Source organism: Bos indicus, chromosome 10 (assembly GCF_029378745.1).
Source record: "Bos indicus isolate NIAB-ARS_2022 breed Sahiwal x Tharparkar chromosome 10, NIAB-ARS_B.indTharparkar_mat_pri_1.0, whole genome shotgun sequence".
Taxonomy (NCBI): domain Eukaryota; kingdom Metazoa; phylum Chordata; class Mammalia; order Artiodactyla; family Bovidae; genus Bos; species Bos indicus.
The window spans coordinates 75,758,155-75,780,224 of record NC_091769.1 but is presented as its reverse complement, the minus strand read 5'-3'; the positions used below and the strand labels follow the sequence as shown (position 1 = coordinate 75,780,224).

The 22,070-nt window shown below is 40.2% G+C and overlaps 1 protein-coding gene and 1 long non-coding RNA gene across 2 annotated transcripts in view; one reads left to right on the top strand and one right to left on the bottom strand.

The window, feature by feature from the left end:
- Positions 1–609: 609 nt before the first annotated feature.
- Positions 610–6,053, bottom strand: LOC139185331 (uncharacterized). The gene is made up of 2 exons (XR_011568955.1): positions 5,662–6,053; positions 610–4,856 (listed from the first exon to the last, which is right to left on the bottom strand). It is a non-coding gene; the product is annotated as an uncharacterized lncRNA (long non-coding RNA).
- Positions 6,054–6,105: 52 nt separating this feature from the next.
- The window catches only part of SGPP1 (sphingosine-1-phosphate phosphatase 1), a 31,131-nt gene continuing 15,166 nt past the window's right edge, over positions 6,106–22,070 (top strand). Inside the window, exon 1 of the mRNA XM_019969034.2 lies at positions 6,106–6,991. Coding sequence (XP_019824593.2) covers positions 6,296–6,991 — 696 coding nt within the window. The 5' untranslated portion in view covers positions 6,106–6,295. The remainder of the gene's footprint in view (positions 6,992–22,070) is intronic.

Sequence of the window (22,070 nt, the reverse complement as noted above, 5' to 3'; positions counted from 1 at the left end):
TTCGACATGCAGCAGAGCAGCTAAGCTCGTGTGCCAACTACTGAGCCCACATGCCACAATTACTGAAGCCCGTGAGCCTAGAGCCCGTGCTCTGCAACAAGAGAAGCCACCACAATGAGAAACTTGTGCACCGCAATGAAGAGTGGTCCCCCCCACTCCCTGCAACTGAAGAAAGCCTGCCTGCAGCAACAAAGACGTAGCATAGCCAAAATAAATACATAAATTAAAAAAAAAAAAAAGGCACTACAGACTTGGGGTAAAATAAAATGGTATAAGTGGTCTGTATTGTAAGGGAAAAAAATTCCATGGTGATCCCAGCCTATGTGGGCCAGAAGTAAAAGTGGGTGAGAGACCATTTATTTTGTTGACTAAGATACTCTTAGACCGTTTTTTCCCCTTAGAATATTTCTTTGGGAGAAAGTGAAAGGCTGGGGCAGAGAAAATGTAGAAGATAAAAAAATGCAACCCTTACTTTTAAAATTTTATCTATATTCGTCATATATCTTCTTTACATTTGTGCTATGATAAGTATCTTTTTGAGAATTCAGAGGAAATCCTAATTTTGAAAAGTATAAAACTAATCAGAGATGCAGGATAAAAATCACTAGGTTATATGTAAATAATTTAATAAACATGGATTTAATCATTCAAAAATACTCATCAGTTCAGTTCAGTTCAGTTCAGTCGCTCAGTCATGTCCGAGTCTTTGCGACCCCATGAATTGCAGCATGCCAGGCCTCCCTGTCCATCACCAACTCCCGGAGTTCACTCAGACTCATCTTCATCGAGTCCACTTATTGATGCCATAAGTGCTATGTAATGACATTTACATTTCAAAAATATTTTAGTACTAGTAATTTATGGTGACTAGTTTACAACATATAAATTTTGCAGTTTAACAAATAAGAAATTAATTTGAAACAGAAGTAGGCTCACAGACATAGAAAACAAACTTATGGTTACCAAAGGGGAATGCATAAGGGGAGAGAAATTAGGAGCTTGGGATTAACATATACACAATACTGTATACGAAACAGATAAACAACAGGGACCTACTGTATGGCACAAGGAACTAGACTCTCTACCCTGTAATAATCTATAATGGAATAGAATCTGAAAAAGAATATATATGTATATAGACACACAAATACATATATCTATGTACACTTAATGACTGTTGTACACTTAAAACTAATACAGTATTGTAAATCAACTATACTTCAATAAAAATATTTAAAAATTCTAAACAAACAAAAAAATAAATTTAGCTGGATTCCAGATAGGCAAAAGAAAATAGATCGATAATAATGAATATTCAGTTTAAAATGAATATTATCATTTTCTTATTAAGTAATATAGTTTCTCCATCCCCTGGAGGGGTTTAAGGAGATATAATTCACATTGAACATTGTATTAGTTTAAGGTGTATAACATAATGATTTAATACATTACTGTAATTTTAGTTAACATCCATCACCTCACATAGTTCTTTTTTTCTTGTGATGAGAACTTTTAAAAAGCTACTCTCTTAGCAACATTCAAATATACAATACAGTATAACATAGTTTTGAACCTAAATTACTCAGAAGGTGCATTTCTATTGATAAAGTTCTTTGAACTCATTGTAAAAGTAGCTGAATCAATGATTTACATGTGTGCTTAGTCGTTCAGTCATGTCCAAGTCTTTGTGATTCCATGGATTGTAGCTCACCAGGCTCCTCGATTTATGCAATTCTCCAGGCAAGAATACTGGAGTGGGTAGCCATTTCCTTCTCCAGGGGATCTTCCTGACCCCGGGATTGAACATGGGTTTCCTGCATTGCAGGCAGATTCTGAACAACTGAACAACCAGAGAAGCCCGAATCAATGATTTACCACAATTCACTATGATAAATTATCTGCTGAAGGTAGAACGACCAAGGCCAAGACTGTGTATTGTATTTCCCTTCCACTTTAAGGAAAGTTCCATTAGAAATGACAGCAACATTTCCCCTTTATAGAACATGAGTCTTCAAAATGTTTCAATATTACATGAAATACAAAGAAGTATATCACAAAATTTAACATATCAATTGTAGGACATGGATGAAGACATTTGTTACAATGTAAGTAACATGGAAACTTATGTTACTATGTGTAAAATAGATGGGAATTTGCTGTTATGACTCAGGGAACTCAAACTGGGGCTCTGTAGCAACACAGAGGGGTGGGATGGGGAGGGAGGAGGGAGGAAGATTCGAGAGGGAGGGGACATATGTATATCTATGGCTGATTCATGTTGATGTTTGGCAGAAACCAACAATTCTGTAAAGCAATTATCCTTCAATTAAAAAATAAATTAATTGAAAAAAAAAGACATTTGACTTTGCAGGCAAGACACGGAATCACACCCAGAGAGTCATATCTTTATTTGGCAGAAATATTTTCTTTTAAAAAATGTTTATGCTTTATTTTAAAAATGCTTGCCACAGAATATTTAAATTTGAATTTTTATACAATTAAATTTCCATTAAGTCCTAAGATGTTCTATTATGAAAAGTTTGGAGTGAATGTGAATAGAATCCACCAAAACTACTATTTTTTTTTCACTGTGGTGCTTTGGTTTACAGCTAAGACATTTTCCTTATCATTAACAGATTTACTGCACTAGCAGGAAAGTGCTAGCCCCTTCAAGTTCCGTCAACTTGCATTCTTTTTCCTCCTTCGTGCAGTCATAGGCCAAATTCCCATTCCCTATCATCTCTGTTTCCATTACCTTTATAGGGAATACTGCATTCTGACAAAATCTATCAGTGCTGAAGGAGACATAATTCGGCCACGGGGTATACAGACATTCCCTGGTTTGTGATGGATCGATTGAAAATTTTTTGACTATATGATGGTGCAAAGATAGTACACATTTAGTAGACACCATACCTCAAATTCTGAATTTTGATAGTTTCCAGAGCTAAGGATATGCAGTACAAAAGGCTGGGCAGGGGAGAGTAGGGAGCTGCAGCTCTCAGTCAGCTACTAGATGACAAAAGTAGGTAACTGAGACACTTATAACCATTCTGTATCCACACGGCCATTCTGTTTTTCACTTTCACGGCCAGTATACAATAAATTACATGAGATACTCAACACTTAATTTAAAAACAGGCTTTGTGTTAGGTGATTTTGCCAACTGTATGCTAACCTAAGTGTTCTGAGCATGTTTAAAGGTAGGCTAGGCTAAGCTATGTTGATAAGTAGTTTAGGTATATTAAATGCATTTTTGACCTAGATATTTTCAATTTATGATGGGTTTATCAGGACCACCATTGTAAATTGAAGAAAATCTGTAAAGATCACCTTCTACTTTGTTTTCTATATTTTCTTTTTTCCTGCTATCTTTATAGACTAATCCCCAGAATCAAAAATTTCTTGGCTGAATCTGAATAATTCCCCTCTGAACAAATTATTTTCATAGAAAAGCATGTGTAAAGTGCCTCACAGACATTTCTCTCTAAGCTGCTCCTTGACTTTAAACACCAGCTAATCATCTGTTTGACAGAAGCAGTCAGAGCTAACCCAGTGCCACCTTCCTGCCTCTCACTCCACAGTGATTGCTTGGATCTCACTTCCTAGAACTGTTTATTATGCTTCACTTTACATCTTTGAATATATTTGCATGTTTTCTCTTGTTATGTCTTCCTCATTAAATTAGAAATGTCTCAATATTAGACAATATTTTCCAATCAGGGATGGACTATTGTTTGCCTGCAGAGCTATGAATTTAAATGTAGTGAGTAGTGAAAGTCGCTCAGTCCTGTCTGACTCTTTGCAACACCATGGACTATATATAGCCCACCAGGTTCTTCTGTCCATGGGATTCTCCAGGTAAGAATCCTGGAGTAGGTTGCAACGCCCTTCTCCAGGGGATCTTCCTGACCCAGGGATCGAACCGGGGTCTCCTGCATTGCGGGCAGATCCTTTCAAATCCCTTCCTTTCAATTCTCAGAATCTGATTCTAGTTCAGGCAGTCATTCTCTCTCTTGGTTACTGTAATCATCTTCTAATGATTTACCTGGCCTCTGGTCTCCGACCTGTGGCAATTCACCATTGATTCCTTCCTAGTCCTCTTTCTAAGCACAGTTCTAATGGTGTTAGTGGCCAGGCTGAAAGGCCTTTGATGGTCCCACACTGCTTACAAGCGCTTCCCAGGTGGTGCTAGTGGTAAAGAACTTGCCTCCCGATGCAGGAGATGTAAGAGACATAGATTTGATTCCTGGGTCAGGAAGATCCTCTGAAGGAAGGCACGGCAAACCCACACCAGTATTCTTACCAGGAGAATCCCATGGACAGAAGAGTCTGGTGGGCTTCAGCCCATAGTGTCACAAACAGTCAGACACGACTGAAGCAACTTAGCATGTATGTACTGCTTGCAAAATAAAATCCCCAGCCTTTACAATCTGGTCCTATCTTCCCTTTCTAACCCCATTACAGTCACTTACCATTCCTACTCTGTATTCTATGAGCTATTAACTGTTTACCAAATATGTCTTTGCACATTTCCATCTGTTTTTATTCATTTTCTCTTTTCCAAAGATGGGCTTCTCCAACTATTCATATCTCACTTTTCAATTATGATCTAGCTTAATATGATCACCTCAACAACTTTTTTGCTGTTCCTAGTCAACTTGTTTCTTCTCCTTTCCAGAACATGTTGTTTATGACTCAGTTTTAGCACTTACCATCTGCTCTATACTCCAGAGGGGGATCTATCTCTGTCTCCTATTTATCTTGTGAGCAACCTGAGGGCATGGATGATGGTTTATTCATCTTTCTATGGTCACAGCCTGGCAAGTGGAGTGGGAGGAGGAGAATCATTCTCCCTGGGAAAGAAGAAAATACAATATTTATAATGACATAAAGGAGGGGAATTTCCCAGCCTGTTTCTTGGAAGAAGTTCCAAATTTTAAATTTAGACATTCACTATACCTGAAATAACTTCCTGGAACTAGAGTTCAGGGCCCTTCTTACAAAAACCTCTCTTTCTAGAAGTCAAATTTGTAACTTGTGGGACATGAAAGTTAAGTTTCTAAACCAGCCTTATCAAACTCAGAAATCTACCCCCCTGAGTTCAGCTGCCAATTACATATCTTCTGTGCAACCCTGCTAGCTATTAGAATTTATCAAAAGGAAATTCTATAGGTAGGTTAAGAATAACTGTGATCTGGTAACTTAGACAAAAATATTTGTTAAATTCAAAACCAAACGGAGACCAGTCTTAATTCCTTGGGCAGATGAAACCAACTTAGTCACTTCTTTGGAAATAATAAGCAAAATTTGAACTGCTTCTCAAGGCTGATATGAGGTAACCGCTGAAAATTCTATTATAAACAATCACTATGAAGAAGAAAAAAATCCTACCTTCTCACCATATAAGCTGCTGTATAACAATATACCCCGATGCCTCACTCAGTACCTTGGTTTGAGTGATCCTAGTTGACAAACTGTCTCTTTGGTATGTGCACAATACCCATTTACTAATTACTACTTCAGCGATTTATTGGTTTTACTTCGTCTATTTCTGAGCTTTTGACAATCAATGACACCCTACTGTCCTGGGATCTATATCTTTACTCTCGTCACCACCAGTCAACTGGCACGTGGCTTTAAGGACAGCTCCGTAATTACTTGTAATTCCTTGAGTGCGTGGCAGTTACTTCGCTTTCATTCACCAATCACCATTTGATTCTGTGCCAGCAGGACGTCCGGATGCTTGGCCACTGGCACCGCCGAACCTGGCACCAGGATCGTGGCCTTTCCCAGTCAACGCCGGACCGAGAGAAGCCGGCAACCCCAGCCAGCAGGGAGCGAGGGCTGAAGTTGAAGAGGGGCGCGCAAAGTCCGGCCCGCCAAGCGCCGCGACGCCTGGTGGGTATTAATAAGGAGAACCTCCAGGCCGCCGCTCTGCAGAGCCTAAGCGCCCTCACGCCACCCGGGTGCGCTCGAGGCTGACCCGCGCCGCCGGGCCCCCTTCTCGAGAGGCCGTGGGGGCGGGGCCCGGCGGGGCGCGCGCCGGCGCGTGGAGGCCGGGGCGGTGGCGGAGCGCGCGCGGCGAGGGAGGAGCGAGCGGGGCGGGGGCGCGCGGCAGCCGCTGCGGCCTGTGGCGCCGTCACCCGGCAGAACCCAGCTGGTGGCGGGAGGTGCCGCTCGCCTTGCAGTTGCCGCTGCTGTAGGCGCGCCGAGACGGATCCGGACTGCGCCGGGGGCCGGCCCACCCTCGCGCCGCCGTCCTTCGCCCCGCGGGCCGCGCGGTTCCGTTATCATGTCGGTGGGGCAGTGGCTGGCCCAGCTGATGAGCAGTTTGCAGGACCCGCAGAAAGTGGCCCGTTTCCAGCAGCTGTGCGGGGTGGAAGCGCTGGCGAGCTGCACAGCCGCGGCCGCCGCCGACCCGAGGGAGGATGAGAAAGCGGAGGCGCACCTCACCGGAGAATCCCGGCGCAGAGAGCGGCAGCCGGGGCCGTCCGGAGGCCCTCCGCCGCCCGGGAGCGACCGCAATCAGTGCCCGGCCAAGCTGGGCGACGGCGGCGCCCCCAACGGCGTGCGGAACGGGCGGGCGACCGAGGTGGGCCCAGCCTCGCCGCGGTGCGCGGGGCTTCTGCGCCGCAACTCGCTGACGGACGAGGAGGGCCAGTTGGCCCACGTGAGTAACTGGCCTCTGCACTACCTGTTCTGCTTCGGCACGGAGCTGGGCAATGAACTCTTTTACATACTGTTCTTCCCCTTCTGGATCTGGAACCTGGACGCCTTGGTGGGCCGGAGGCTCGTGGTCATCTGGGTGCTGGTCATGTACCTGGGCCAGTGCACCAAGGACATCATCCGCTGGCCGCGGCCCGCCTCGCCACCCGTGGTCAAGTTGGAGGTTTTCTACAACTCTGAGTACAGCATGCCCTCCACCCATGCCATGTCTGGTACCGCCATCCCCATCTCCATGATCCTCCTCACCTATGGCCGCTGGCAGGTAAGGGTCCCTGTCCTCGCCCCGCACAGCCTCCGAGCCCTCATTGCTCTCCGCAGTCGTTTGATTTTGGCTATTCCCTTCCCAGACTTCTCTTTCCACAGGTTTTCACGGTACCCGCTAAACAGGCCCTTTCCACCTTAAATAATAATAATGAAACGGTAGGGAAAACCTAAGACTTAGTCATCAAACTCTATTTTAATAGTAATGCTTTTCTTGGAACCTGAAGGAAATACCGTTCGTGGAGTAATACATTATCATCGGGCTTTAGTTGAGTTGATAAAAGGTTTTTAATTCTTATGATGCACAGACTATCATTATGATTAAGTATACCGTGCTTATAATTAATCGTTGGGTGACTAAGATTCACCCGTTTTATACGGTGCCTTTCCCCAGACTGATTTCTGTTTCAGGCGTAGGTAAAGTCATTGACTTTTTCTGGTGACAGTGTTTGTAAAATAAACATGGTCGTTCAGGCAATGAAGTAATGAATTTTAAACGAAAGCCACCCTTAGTGGAAGTTAATGGAGCACCGCCTGAGTGCTCTTTTTAAGGGGTGTGGTTGCTAATTTGCTGATAGAGACAGTTTAATTAGCTTTTGGATCACTGATCTGTACTGTCAGTTGTTGAGCTACAGTATGTTGAATTAGCTTTGCAAATGCTTGGTTTTAGTTGGTCTTAAAAGTAGGAATCTTGGTCAGACCAGCGGGCTTGTAAAAATGGTAAATATGACAGCCTGACAGCCAGGGATGAGTGAGTTTTTAAACAGGAAAACTTTTATATTTTGCGTACTACTTCTGGCCTCCCATTTTTCGGTTTTTTGTGGTCTGTAAATGCAGATTTAAAAGTTAGATCTTTTTTATATAGAAGCAAAATTTGTTTTTAGACTGATGTCTGTTTTATCTGGTCACTTTAAAATTCTTATTGAAGTTCAGTTGGTTTACAATGTTGTGTTACCTGTCTTTTAAATTGTAAGGAGCTTTGTTCGTTCTGCAGACCAGTCCCTTAATTTAAGAATAAAGTTAATAACTATGAAGAATCTAAGGAATCAGACTTCTTGATTTCTTTTCCCCCCATTACAGCACAAAATTATCTTCTGAGAAATACACATCCTGTGTAAACTCTGTTACGGTAAAGTTACCTATCTCAGACCTAATTTCAGTATAGATAAACCCTTGTCCTCATAGACACTTCTGGGCAGTGCATCGCTTACAGACCGTGGAAAATGTGTAATGTGTGTAGTAAGAATGGTAGAATTATGAGGGAAGAGCGCCATGAATGTTTTTTCTTTTTCCCTATGCAACCTAAGGAGTTACACAGTAATGTTCAGATTGTAAAGTAATGCTGCTTGTTTTGCATAATAGGTAAATGTCTCAAATGCACTTCATCTAAATACTTCAGAGTTTAAGATTGTCATTGAGTTATGATATTTACTGGCTAGCTAATGATGTTTCTCTTATTTTTATGAGATTTTCAGGATTCCGTAATGATAGAGCCTTTTTAAACTCCTCATTGAGTAGCTATGTTGCAAGCAATTAATTTTTAGCAGTCCAAGTAAGAGAAAGTAGTTTTTTTTCTCTTCATTCATTGAGAGCACATGCTAACAGGAAGTCTGAAAACAGTACCACAGGATGCATCTATCAGTATTTTAACACTTTAGGGTTATTTGAATTACCAGAGTATGCTTACAGTATAGTTTTTCAACAACCTAGTATATTTAATTCAAAGTTTGAGGGCTTTATATATCATACAGTTTTAGAATTAGAGGTAGTCAGGACTTCAAACGTCTCCTGGTCTCAAACTGTCACTTTACAGATGTTGAAACTGACCAGTTACAGTAGAATTAATCTTGTAAAAGTTGTTTATTCTTTTACATGTCCATTACAGGTTTGAATAAACTTCCAAAATTTGAGTAATTATTTGCCTTTGATTAGTTGTTTTGGAAAAAAGACTCCCTTACATGAAAGTTCTGTATTTATAAATGCTTGTAATAATTCAGTACAAAAAATCTAAACGACCTTTTACATTTTTTACTTTTTTTGTTTTAAAACCTTGTTATGAATTGAAAACAAAAGTACCTTGCTTTGCTTTAAGGTGTTTTGGTCCTCTTCTCTGCCAATTAGTATTGTAGTACTTAGGAGGCTTTTATTTCCAGAGTGAGTAATGAAAAAATAGTATGTATGGCGAAGTGGGATAGGAATTAAACAGTGAAAGCCTAGTGTCATTCTAAGTAATAGCAGTTTTGGCTCACAATCGCTGCCGTCTGCTTGTGCTCCTGCTGCTTGTTCAGGACAGGTGTGTTTGTCTCTAAATGCCTAGGATGCTGAAACTTCTCTGGACACTTGAGTTATCTCCCTTTGGTAGGACATCTGCTTTACTCCTCCCTTCATGCCACTTCCTGTTGCTGCTTGAAATCTGGTCATGGTTCACTTACATGAAACCTTTCAAATGAAACCTTCATGTTTGATTATTCGTGTGTTCTTAAAATAACAGTAAGCCAGAAAAATTATTAGGGGCTTGCATCAACTGCAGTTCTATACTTTACCCCCAGAGATTCTGATCCATTAGATAAGTAAGGGGTATTGTGTTTTATTGAAATTCCCTAAATATTTTGGAGGAAAAAAAATGTACGTTCTTAAGTCCCATCCAGTAAAATTAGTATATTTGATCTTTAGGCTATATTTTATATTTCTCCAACATTGCTGTTCTTTTGCAGTTCTTTTAAAGGTATGTTAATAATACAAAAAGGTAAATTGAAACAGTATGGCTCCAAACAATTATTTGATATGCTGGAAGAATTTTTTCCAGTAATGCAGGATAAAAAGTGTTATGGCATTTCTCCAGGTATTAAATAGCTTGATCATATTTGTTGGAGTTTTTTGTAGCTGAATTGAGAAAAAGTAAGAAATAAGGAACATTAGATCTTAAAAACATAGTCTTTTGAAGAATAATATAAAAAGTAAAGCACTCCTTTTATATTTATTTCTGCATGTTCTTTCCAGAAATAAAAAGTCTTAATTTTTAAATAATATGGCATATAATGAGTTCAAATTTTATACTTGACTTAATAACATTAAACCATTTTTAGATGAATTTCATTTTTAAAAAATTAGTGACATCACATGCTTTATAGCCTAACCCATTCCCAACTAGTCCATATGCTTTCACTACTTTTAAAATTATTATTAAAATAAGTTATATTATTATCTTTATTAATATTTATTAAGGCCTTACTATGGGTCAGATATTGTTTGAAATGTTTATTACCTTATATAGTCTGCTCTTAAAACATGCCAGTGTTCGGTCTTACTGGTAATACAAGCTTACAAATTATGAAACTGAGATGGGGAAGAATAACTTACTCAAAGTTATATAGCTAGTGAGTCACAGGCTGACTGTAAACTTATAAACAGACTCCAGAGCTTACAGAGAAAACTCTTCACATCATGCTTTGTCAATTTTAAATTGACTTTGCAGTAATAAAATTTTTGAAATAGATATGTGTCCTTACAATACAAAAGGGCAATACAGCTTTGATATGCCTTGACATACAATACATGTACAATAGTCACAAATATTTCTTTTAAACATAAGTTGTTGACTGAAACTAAATGCTGATTTAATTACCCTTCCTTTTTTCTATTTTCCTAATATGAATTTTAAAAATTAAGCATAATGAAGGCTTTGGGGAAAAAACATAAGATATTTATCATAATATCATTTATTGTAGATAATAAAGGAAACTATTTATGAGATCATGAAATGATAAAAGGCAAAGAAGTAAGAGAAGAGTTAGAAAAGTAGGTCACAAATGACAAAGACCAGAAAAGGCTTTAGGAGCCACAGGGAACTGATCATGATAGTAATTCTGGGAAGAAATACAGTTTATTAAAAAATGAAATTGGCTTGCTACTTCATTTCTTTTTACCTAGCCGATACTTGTGTTTGAAATGCACATTTTTCTGATTTTATACATGCTTATTAATAAATCTCAATTTTAAATTTATTTATTTGAATGGATAATAGATTGTTGAAAATCCAATGTTTACATAACAAATGTGAAGAGAAGAGTAGGGCTTCCCCCGTGGCTCAGCAGTAAAGAATTCATCTGCGATGCAGGAGACTTGGGTTGCGACACAGAAGACTTGGATTCGATCCCTGTGTCGGAAGATCCCCCGGAGGCAGGCCTGGCAACCCAGTTCCGTATTCTTGCCTGGAGAATTCCGTGGACCGAGGAGCCTGATGGACTTACACAGTCTATGGGGTCGCAGAAAGTTGGACACGACTTTAAGCTACTGAGCACATACAGTTTTTCTTTTTGTTGTCACAGCTAGGAGGCTCTTTTCCAGAAGGATTCATCGTTAGAAATTTCTGATTTAATCCTCTGGAGATAATCTTTACTTTGGTAGTGGTATATTTATATAGTTTGTTCTTCCTACAGATGGCAACATACTATACTGTTCTGGACCTAGCTTTTTTCACTTAGAAATATATTGTGAAGGTTTTCCTCTTCTTTTACCCAGCAGTTAATGAATACTAATTTTGTGCTTGTGATTGTTTTAAATGCCTTACGTGACTTTCAATCCCCAGAAAATCCCATGAGTATTGTCACTGGTTTGCAGAAGAAACTGAGGCAGAGGAAGTTAAGTAACTTGCCCAAAATGACTCTACAGGTACCTAACAGAGCCTGGATTTCAGATTCAGGCAGTCTGCCTCTGAAGTGACCCCATGCTGCTGTGTTATACTGTATCTCTGAATTAGCATTTTCCGTTGAGAGAGCGATCTGATTTTTGCACATGTGCGTGATGTCCCAGTATGTTAACAGCATAATTTATTCAGAACTTGACTATTCCATTACTGCCAATTCAAAGACATTCTCTATTCTTTTCCTACTAGATTGTTGGTATTTTACTAATTTTTAAAAACTATACCTCTTTGGTTTTCTTTTGTTTTTTTTTTTTCCAAGTCCTTGCTCTACCTTCAAATAATGTTATACCAGTTCAGGTACAGCAATAGCATGCTTTATTTTCCCCTTTTCCCTCCTTTGTATTGTTGTCATACATTTTACATCTATGTTATAATACTCAGAGTACATTGGTATTATTTTTGTATACTGTTCCAGGATTATTTCTAGAAACAGTTTTTCCTCCCCTCTTCCCTAACATCCTCCCCTTCTGGAACTTGTCTCGCATATGTTAGATTTGTTAAACACTGGTCACTGTAGATCACTAGTGCTTTGATGATGACGATGATGATGACTGCAGTGCTTTTGCTCTCTGCTTCATTTTGGATAATTTCTATTGCTATGACTTCAGATTCACTGGTTTTCTGCAGTGTCTAATTTTCTGGTAAACATCATGTAGAATGGGGTATGATTTTAGATACTGTATACTTTTATATCTGAAAGTTCCTATTGGATCTTTGGTCTAGTGTACAATTAATTACTTGTCAGTTTACTCCTTATAGGCTCACTGGAGTGAATCAGGAATAACCATAGTCTAGAGCTAAGATAGCCTGACTGACTTACAGTGATAACCTTCTGAAGACTACCCAGTTCCCTCAGCTCTCTGCCTGATGGGAAAGCGGTTGCAGGCCTGTGTAAGCTCTGGGAATTGCATGGTCGTCTACTACTTTCCAGTAGCTTTCCCCCAGCCTGGTGGACTTTTGTCCCCTGTGTGCACAAGGTGGTTCACAGCCGGCCATTTGCAGAGACCCCCCTCACCTCCACGGAGTTCTTGCTCCATGCAGAGTCCTGTTTCCAGTACGCTCTTGAAAATTATTGCTGCTTCGGTCCCTGGGAACTTCTGTTTCTCCCTCCGTAGCTCAGTAAGACTGTTGGACTTGGTTTTGCTTCCTCTTCTCATGCAACAGCCTGGAAACTCCCTCTAGCAACAAGCCAGGGCAATCAGAGGGCTCTTTGCATTTGTTTTCCCTTTTCTTATGAATCACAGTCCTGTACTATTTGTTTCCAATATCTGAAAACAGTTCTTTCATATAATTTGTCTAGGTTTTTGGTTGTTTTTAGTGCAACAGCTTTTCCTACAACAGTTAATTGTTTATGGGCAGAAACAGATATCTTTTTACCTCTACTGTTTTGTGGTGTTTTTTTTTTTTTAATGTATATAAAATACAACAGCTTCAGTTCAGTTCAGTTCAGTCGCTCAGTCGTGTCCGACTCTGCGACCCCATGAACCGCAGCACGCCAGGCCTCCCTGTCCATCGCCAACTCCCAGAGTCCACCCAAACTCATGTCCGTTGAGTCAGTGATGCCATCCAACCATCTCATCCTCTGTTGTCCCCTTCTCCTCCTGCTCTCAATCTTTCCCAGCATCAGGATCTTTTCAAATGAGTCAGCTCTTCGCATGAGGTGGCCAAAGTATTGGAGTTTCAGCTTCAACATCAGTCCTTCCAATGAACACCCGGGACTGATCTCTTTCAGAATGGACTGGTTGGATCTCCTTGCAGTCCAACGGACTCACCCTCAAGAGTCTTCTCCAACACAACAGCTTACTGAGATGTAATTCATGTACCATACAATTCACCCATTTAAAATATACAAGTCAGTGGCTTTCAGTATATTCATAGTATTGTGCAACCATCACCACAGTCAACTTTGGAACATTTTCTTCATCCCCCAAAGAAACCCCATCCCCATAGTCATTGCTCCCTATTTCCCCCCAATCTCTCGGCACCTCTAGACAATCACTAATCTACTCCATAGATTTGCCTACTGTTGTCATCTTGTATAAATAGTATGTAGTCTGTTGTGAATAGCTTTTTTCACATGGCGTAATGTATTAAGATTCATCCATTTTGTAGCATGTATCGGTACTTCATTTTTATTGCTGAGTAATATGCCAGTGGTAAAGAATCCACCTGCCAGTGTAGGAGACAAAGGAGAAGTGAGTTTAATCCCTTGGTCAGGAAGATCCCCTGGAGGAGGAAATAGCAGCCCACTCCAGTATACTTGCCTGGAAAACTCCGTGGACAGAGGAGCCTGGCGGGCTGCAGTCCATGGGGTCACAAAGAGTTAAGACACGTCTTAACTGAGCACGCATGCATGAAGGCCAATGGATGAATATACTGCTGTTGTATGTGTCTTTTCATCTGCTCATGGACATTCGAGTTCACTTTTTATGCTGTGGTGTGTGCTTAGTTGCTCAGGCGTGTCCGACTCTTTGTGATCCTGTGGACTGTAATCTGCCAGACTTCCCTGTCCATGGGGATTCTCCAGGCAAGAATACTGAAGTAGGTTGCCATGCCCTCATCCAGGGGATCTTCCCAACCCAGGGGTCTAACCCAGGTCTCCCACACTGCAGGTGGATTCTTTAACAGCCGAGCCACAAGGGAAGCCCAAGAACACTGGAGTGGGTGGCCTATCCTTTCTCCAGGGGAACTTCTGACCCAGAGATGGAAGCGGGATCTCCTGCATTGCAGGCGGTATTCTTTACTTGCTGAGATACCAGGGAAGATTACCTTCATTAGTCTACCAGTGGAAAGTACCATGAAGGAAAACATGCTAATTTAATTACTTTTTTGATTATTTGTTTTTCTTTTTAGTATAGAAAATATAGTTTATAATGTGGTATTGAATGAAGAGGATTTTATATTTCTATGCAACTTGAATTGCTTTGTATGAAAAAGTATATATTACTTTTAAAAGCTTAAGCTTCAGAATTCTTACCTAATAATATTTGTTCTAAAACAAGTATTGGAAATTCCTTTTCCTGAGTTTTGTTAGTTAAGTTACTCAGTCATGTCTCTTTGCGAGCCCATGGACTGCAGCAGGCCAGGCTTCCCTGTCCATCCGTCACCAACTCCCGAAACTTGCTCAAACTCATGTCCAGTGAGTTGGTGATGCCATCCAACCATCTCATTCTCTGTCATCCTCTTCTCCTCCTGCCTTCAATCTTTCCCAGCATCAGGGTCTTTTCCAATGAGTCAGTTCTTCGCATAAGGTGGCCAAACTATTGGAGCTTCATTTTCAGCATCAGTCCTTCCAATGAATATTCAGGACTGATTTCCTTTTGGATGGACTGGTTTGATCTCCTTGCAGTCCAGGGGACTGTCAAGAGTCTTCTCCAACACCACAGTTCAAAAGCATCAATTCTTCAGTGCTCAGCTTTCTTTATAGTCCAACTCTCACATCCATACATGCTGCTGCTGCTGCTGCTAAGTCGCTTCAGTCGTGTCCGACTCTGTGCGACCCCATAGACGGCAGCCCACCAGGCTCCCCCGTCCCTAGGATTCTCCAGGCAAGAACACTGGAATGGGTTGCCATTTCCTTCTCCAGTGCATGAAAGTGAAAAGTGAAAGTGAAGTTGCTCAGTCATGTCTGACTCTTAGCAACCCCATGGACTGCAGCCCCAGGCTCCTCTGTCCATGGGATTTTCCAGGCAAGAGTACTGGAGTGAGGCATCCATACATGACTACTGGAAAAACCATAGCTTTGACTAGATGGACTTTTGTTGGCAAAGTAATGTCTCTGCTTTTTAATATGCTGTCTAGGTTGGTCATAGCTTTTCTTCCAAGTAAGAAGTGTCTTTTAATTTCATGGCTGCAGTCACCATCTACAGTGATTTTGGAGCCCAAGAAAATAAATTCTGTCACTGTTTCCCCATCTGTTTGCCATGGTTGATGGGACCAGATGCCATAATCTTCATTTTTTGAATGTTGAGTTTTAAGCTCCCTTTTTCACTCTCCTCTTTCAGTTTCATCAAGAGGCTCTTTAGTTCTTCTTCGCTTTCTGCCATAAGGCTGGTGTCATCTGCGTATCTGAGGTTATTGATATTTCTCTCAGCAGTCTTGATTCCAGCTTGTGCTTCATCCAGCCTGCTATTTCATATGATATACTCTGTATATTAGTTAAGTAAGCAGGGTGACAATATACAACCTTGACGTACTCCTTTTCCTATTTGGAACCAGTAAACCTGAGTTTACTCAATAGGATTTTCAGATTTCGGTTTATCATGGTGAATTCCAGAGATGCTCTTATTAGAAATAATGTTTGACATAGCCCAGGTCTGGGGACAGAACCGAGTGATACCATGGCTTTTGACCCCAGGTTATCTTGAATGAGATACTGTAAGTGGCTAAAGCCTTATGTTTACTTCATTCAGCAAGTATTTACTGACTGCCTTATCATATGTAGACACTAGACAATAGTGAAAATAAATACTATTATTTTAAGTACATATAAGTATTTGTAGTATATATGTATATAGAGAATGTATACAGAATATATCTTAATGCATAAATGTAGCCTGTGTCAAAGATAAGGGTTGTTCATTTCTTTCAGTAAAGTGTTGTAGCTATTTTATTCTTTTGGGTGTATTATAAGTTGAATTGTTTTCTTACTTTCCTTTCAGACTGCTTACACTGATGTGTAGAAATAAAACTCTTTTTTGTGCATTGATCTTGTTGTACCTTGCAACTTTGTTGAATTCATTTCTCAACTCCAGTAGTTTTTTTGGATTCTTTAGGATTTTCTGTTTCTAAGGTCCTGTCTTTGTGAATAGAGATAGTTTTGAAGTGAAGTCGCTCAGTCGTGTCCGACTCTTTGTGACCCCATGGACTGTAGCAAACCACGTTCTTCCGGCAACTGGATTTTCCAGGCAAGAGTACTGGAGTGGGTTGCCATTTCCTTCTCCAGAGGATCTTCCCGACGCAGGAATTGAACCCGGGTCTCCCAAATTGTAGAGATAGTTTTACTTCTTCCTAATTTAGATATTTTAAAATTTCTTTTCCTTGCCTAACTGCTCTGGTTAGAACCTACAATACAATGTTAGATAGCATTGGTGAGAGGTAAACATCCTTATCTTGTTCCTAATCTGGGCAGGCAAGCTGGGTGGGACCTTTCAGCCATTGAACGTAATAGTATCTGTGGATTTTTCGTAAGTGCCCTGTATCATGTTTAGGAAATTTCCTCTGTTCCTAGTTTTTGAGATCTTTCATTGTGAGGGAGTGTTGATTTTGTCAAATGCTTTTTCTATATCCATTGAGATGATGATGTGTTTATTTTGCTTTGTTTTTACTTCCTTCTGTTAATGTGTATGACACTTAATCTTTTTGTTGAACCACCCTTGTATTTCTGAGGTAAATAACCATTTGATCATGGTGTGTAATACTTTTAATGTGCTGTTAGATTTTGTTTGCTAATACTTTGTAGAAGATTTTTGCTTTAGTATTCACAAGGGCTAGTGGTCTGTAGTTTTCTTGTGCTGTCGTTTTCTGGTTTTGCTATCAGAATAATAAAAGCCTCGTAGCATATGAGGAAATATTCTCTCTGCTTCTGTTTTTTGGAAGAACTTGAGAAATATTGACACCGAATCTTTTTTAAATAAATGTTTGGTGGAATTCACCAGTAAAACTGTTTGAACTTAGGTTTTTCTTTGGAGGTTTTTGATTGCTGATTCAGTTTCTTTACTTGTTTAGATTATATTTCTTCTTGAGTCAGTTTTGGTAATTTGTGTTTCTCTAGGAATTTGAATTTCATCTAGGTTATCTTAATTTGTTAGCATATTAACTGTTAATAGTTTTCTCTTATAATCCTTTCTATTGCTGTAAGATCGGTAGTAATGTTTCCACTTTGATTTCTGGTTTTAGTTATTTGCATCTTCTTTTTTTTTTGTCCGCCAGGCTGTAGTTTTGTCAGTCTTGTTCTTTTTAAAGAAACAACTTTCAGTTTTGTTGATTCTCTTGTTTTACTACCCTGTATTTTGTATTTTTCCACTCTTATCATTTTATTACTTCCCTCTGTTGCTCACTTTGCATTTAGTTAGCTCTTCTTTTTCTAGTCCTCACTGTAGAGTTGTGAATGGTTTCTTTTGTTTTAATGCAGGGCTCCACTGCTGTACATTTCCCTCTGAGGGCTGCTTTCATTGTATTACATGACTTGTATTATCTGTGTTTAGTTTCTGTTTGTCCCTATTTTATAATTTCCCTGTGATTTCTTATTTGGCCTATGGTTATTTAAGAGTAATTTAATTTCTTCATATAGTTGATCTTCATTATTCATGGATTGTTTGTAAACTTAGCCCATGCAATAAAATTTGTTACCCAAGAATCAGTACATTCAGACTTGCAGAATGTGAAAAATTTGAGTCAGCTGGCATACATGTTCCCAGGCAAGGATGAACAAGGCAACAATCTGCTTTCTTGTTTCAACCATTATTTACTGTGGACGGTCCTATTTGCTCTGTTCAGTGCAGTGTTTTTCAAGTGTTCATGCTTTTTGTTGATGGTTTTACTATTTAAAGTCAAGTGAACGTCACTCAGTTGTGTCCCACTCTTTGCTATTCCATGGACTGTAGCCTGTGCATGGAATTCTCCAGGCTAGAATACTGGAGTGGATAGCTGTTCCCTTCTCCAGGGGATCTTCCCATCCCAGGGATCGAACCCAGGTCTCCCGCACTGTGGGCAGATTCTTTACCAGTTGAGCCACCAGGGGATGGTCCCCAAACTACAGTGCTATTTCAGTTCAGTTGCTCAGTCATGTCCAGCTCTTTGCGACCCCATGGACTGCAGCAGGCCAGGCTTCCCTGTCCCATCACAAACTCCCGAAGCTTACTCAAACTCATGTCCATTGAGTCGGTGATGCCATCCAGCCATCTCATCCTCTGTCGTCCCCTTCTCCTCCTGCCTTCAATCTTTCCCAGCATCAGGGTCTTTTCCAGTGAGTCAGTTCTTCCCATCAGGTGGCCAAAGTAATGAAGCTTCAGCTTCAGCATCAGTCCTTCCAATGAATATTCAGGACTAATTTCCTTTAGGATTGACCGGTTTGATCTCCTTACAGTCCAAGGGACTCTCAAGAGTTTTCTCCAACACAACAGTTCAGAAGCATCAATTCTTGAGCACTCACCTTTCTTTATAGTCCAACTCTCACATCCATACATGACTGCTGGAAAAACCTTAGCTTTCACTAGATGGAACTTTGTTGGCAAAGTTATGTCTCTGCTTTTTAATATGCTGTCTAGGTTGGTCATAGCTTTTTTTCCAAGGAGCAAGTGTCTTTTAATTTCATGGTTGCAATCACCATCTGCAGTGATTTTGGAGCCCAAGAAAATAAAGTCTGTCACTGTTTCCATTGTTTCCCCATCTATTTGCCAGGAAGTGATGGGACCAGAGGCCATAGTCTTCATTTTTTGAATGTTGAGTTTTAAGCTCCCTTTTTCACTCTCCTTTTTCAGTTTCATCAAGAGGCTCTTTAATTCTTCTTTGCTTTCTGCCATAAGGCTAGTGTCATCTGAAGTTATTGATATTTCTCCTGGCAGTCTTGATTCCAGCTTGTGCTTCATCCAGCCCAGCATTTCACATGATGTCTTCTGGATATAAGTTAAATAAATAGGGTGACAATATACAGCCTTGACGTACTCCTTTCCAAATTTATAACCAGTCTGTCATTCCATGTCTAGTTCTATTACTTCTTGACCTGCATACAGATTTCTCAGGAGGGCAGGTAATGTGACCTGGTATTCTGGTATAAAGTGCTGTTTAATGTCCCTAAACACAAGAAGCCTGTGATCTACTTTACAAAGAAAATATACATGTGTGAGATAAGATTCATTCAGGCATCAGTTACAGTTCTTTTGGCCATGAGTTCAATGTTAATGTATCAATAATATAGTACATCCAGAAAAGAGAAGAGGAAATTCACCCATGTGTATGTAAGGCCACTCTGGAAGTGCAAAAGTAGTATTTGTAGTGTCTGATGAAGTTTTGGAAAACTTGGGAAAGTGGCTGAATTTGTGGATTCATGAGATGATAACCAGTTAAAAAAAAAAAAAAGAAAGAAAGAAACCATAGTAGACAGCATTGATCTGAGACCGAAAGCCAATGAAACCATGTTACACAGAGCAAGGAAAATATTAAATTCTTCTCTTATAGTGCTGACTGGCCTGCACATTTCAAAACACTACACAACATTAAAAATGTTAAACTTTCAATAATCCTGAATCAAGATCAAGAGGCTGTGGGCTGTTCTTTAGATTATCTGCCAAGTGTTAGGAAAAAGGCTATGTGGAAAAGCAGGTTTTCAGTGCTGATGAGACTGGCTTGTAGAACTAGTTCTCCAATTCTGTGTTTGCTTCAGTTGTTTTGGGGCTTTGGTGCAAGTATGTTTATAATTGTTAAATCTTCTTAATGAGTTGATCCTTTTATCAGTGCACATTGTCTGTCCTTTTGTCTTTGGTAACAATTTTTGACTTGAAGTCTATCTCCTCTGATTTTAGTAGAGACACTTAGCTCTCCCTTTGGATACTGTTTGTGTGAAATGTTTTTCCATTTGTTCACTTTCAACCTATTTGTGTCTTTGGATCCAAAGTGAGTCTCTTAGGCCACATAGAGTTGGAGCAATGTTTTCTTATCTATCCTACCAATCTCTGCCTTTCATTGGAGAGTTTATACCATTTCTATGTAAAGGAATTACCTGTAAGGAGTAACTTTTGGTATTTTGCTATTTATTTTTATGTGTCTTTTGCCTCTTTTTGCTTATAATTTCCTACATTGCTGTTTTCTTTTGCATTTGAGTTTTTTCTTTCTACAGTGTACCATTTTTATTCCCTTATTTTATGTGTATATTTTTTGATACTTTGTGGTTACCATGGGAATTATAATTAATAACTAGATATATTTTTGAAGGTATAACTGACACTTAGTGAACTCCGGGAGTTGGTGATGGAAAGGGAGGCCTGGTGTGCTGCAATTGATGGGGTCGCAGAGTCGGACACGACTGAGCGACTGAACTGAACTGAACTGATGATGGATACGAATGGGGAAGCCAAGATTAACAACAAGGTATTGGGCCTGAGGATTGAAACTGTGGGGAAGTCTTTTAGCGGGAAGGAGATAACCAGCTGGTCAGAGGTGGAGATGGATTGGGGATATCAGATTTAGTCCTTTTACATTGGAGATGCCTTTTAGACACTGATCACATAAGCAGTTGGATACAGAAGTCTGAGGTTCAGTAGAAATGTCCCAGCTAGAGATGGAAATTTGAGTCATGAAAGTATAACTTGTATATAAATCCTTGGGACTGGATGAAAATAAGGAAGTGAGGATAGATTGTGAATTGGGCTTACTGATACTGAGTTGTGAATTAACCGGGGAACTAACAAAGATGCCTGAAAAGGAGTAGTCTATGTATATTTTATATATTTCTAATAAATTCTGTCATTTTTTAGGAAAGGATAATTCCACATGAATCTGTTTTCTTTCCAGTTATGTCTAATCGAGGACAGTAGTCCCTAAAATAATCAGTTCAGTTTGGTCACTCGGTCATGTCCGACTCTTTGCGACCCCATGAATCACAGCACACCAGGCCTCCCTGTCCATCACCAACTCCCGGAGTTCACTCAAACTCATGTCCGTCAAGTCGGTGATGCCATCCAGCCATCTCATCCTCCCTCGTCCCCTTCTCCTCCTGCCCCCAATCCCTCCCAGCATCAGGGTCTTTTCCAATGAGTCAACTCTTTGCATGAGGTGGCCAAAGTATTGGAGTTTCAGCTTCAAAATCAGTCCTTCTAATGAACACCCAGGACTGACCTTCTTTAGGATGGACTGGCTGGATCTCTGTGCAGTCCAAGGGACTCTCAAGAGTCTTCTCCAACACCACAGTTCAAAAGCATCAATTCTTCAGCACTCAGCTTTCTTCCCAGCCCAACTCTCACATCCATACATGACCACAGGAAAAACCATAGCCTTGACTAGATGAACCTTTGTTGGCAAAGTAATGTCTCTGCTTTTGAATATGCTATCTAGGTTGGTCATAACTTTCCTTCCAAGGAGTAAGCGTCTTTTAATTTCATGGTTGCAATCACCATCTGCAGTGATTTTGGAGCCCCCCCAAAAAAGTCTGACACTGTGTCCACTGTTTGCCCATCTATTTCCCATGAAGTGACGGGACCGGATGCCATGATATTCGTTTTCTGAATGTTGAGCTTTAAGCCAACTTTTTCACTCTCCTCTTTCACTTTCATCAAGAGGCTTTTTAGTTCTTCTTCACTTTCTGCCATAAGGGTGGTGTCATCTGCATATCTGAGGTTACTGACATTTCTCCTGGCAATCTTGATTCCATCTTGTGCTT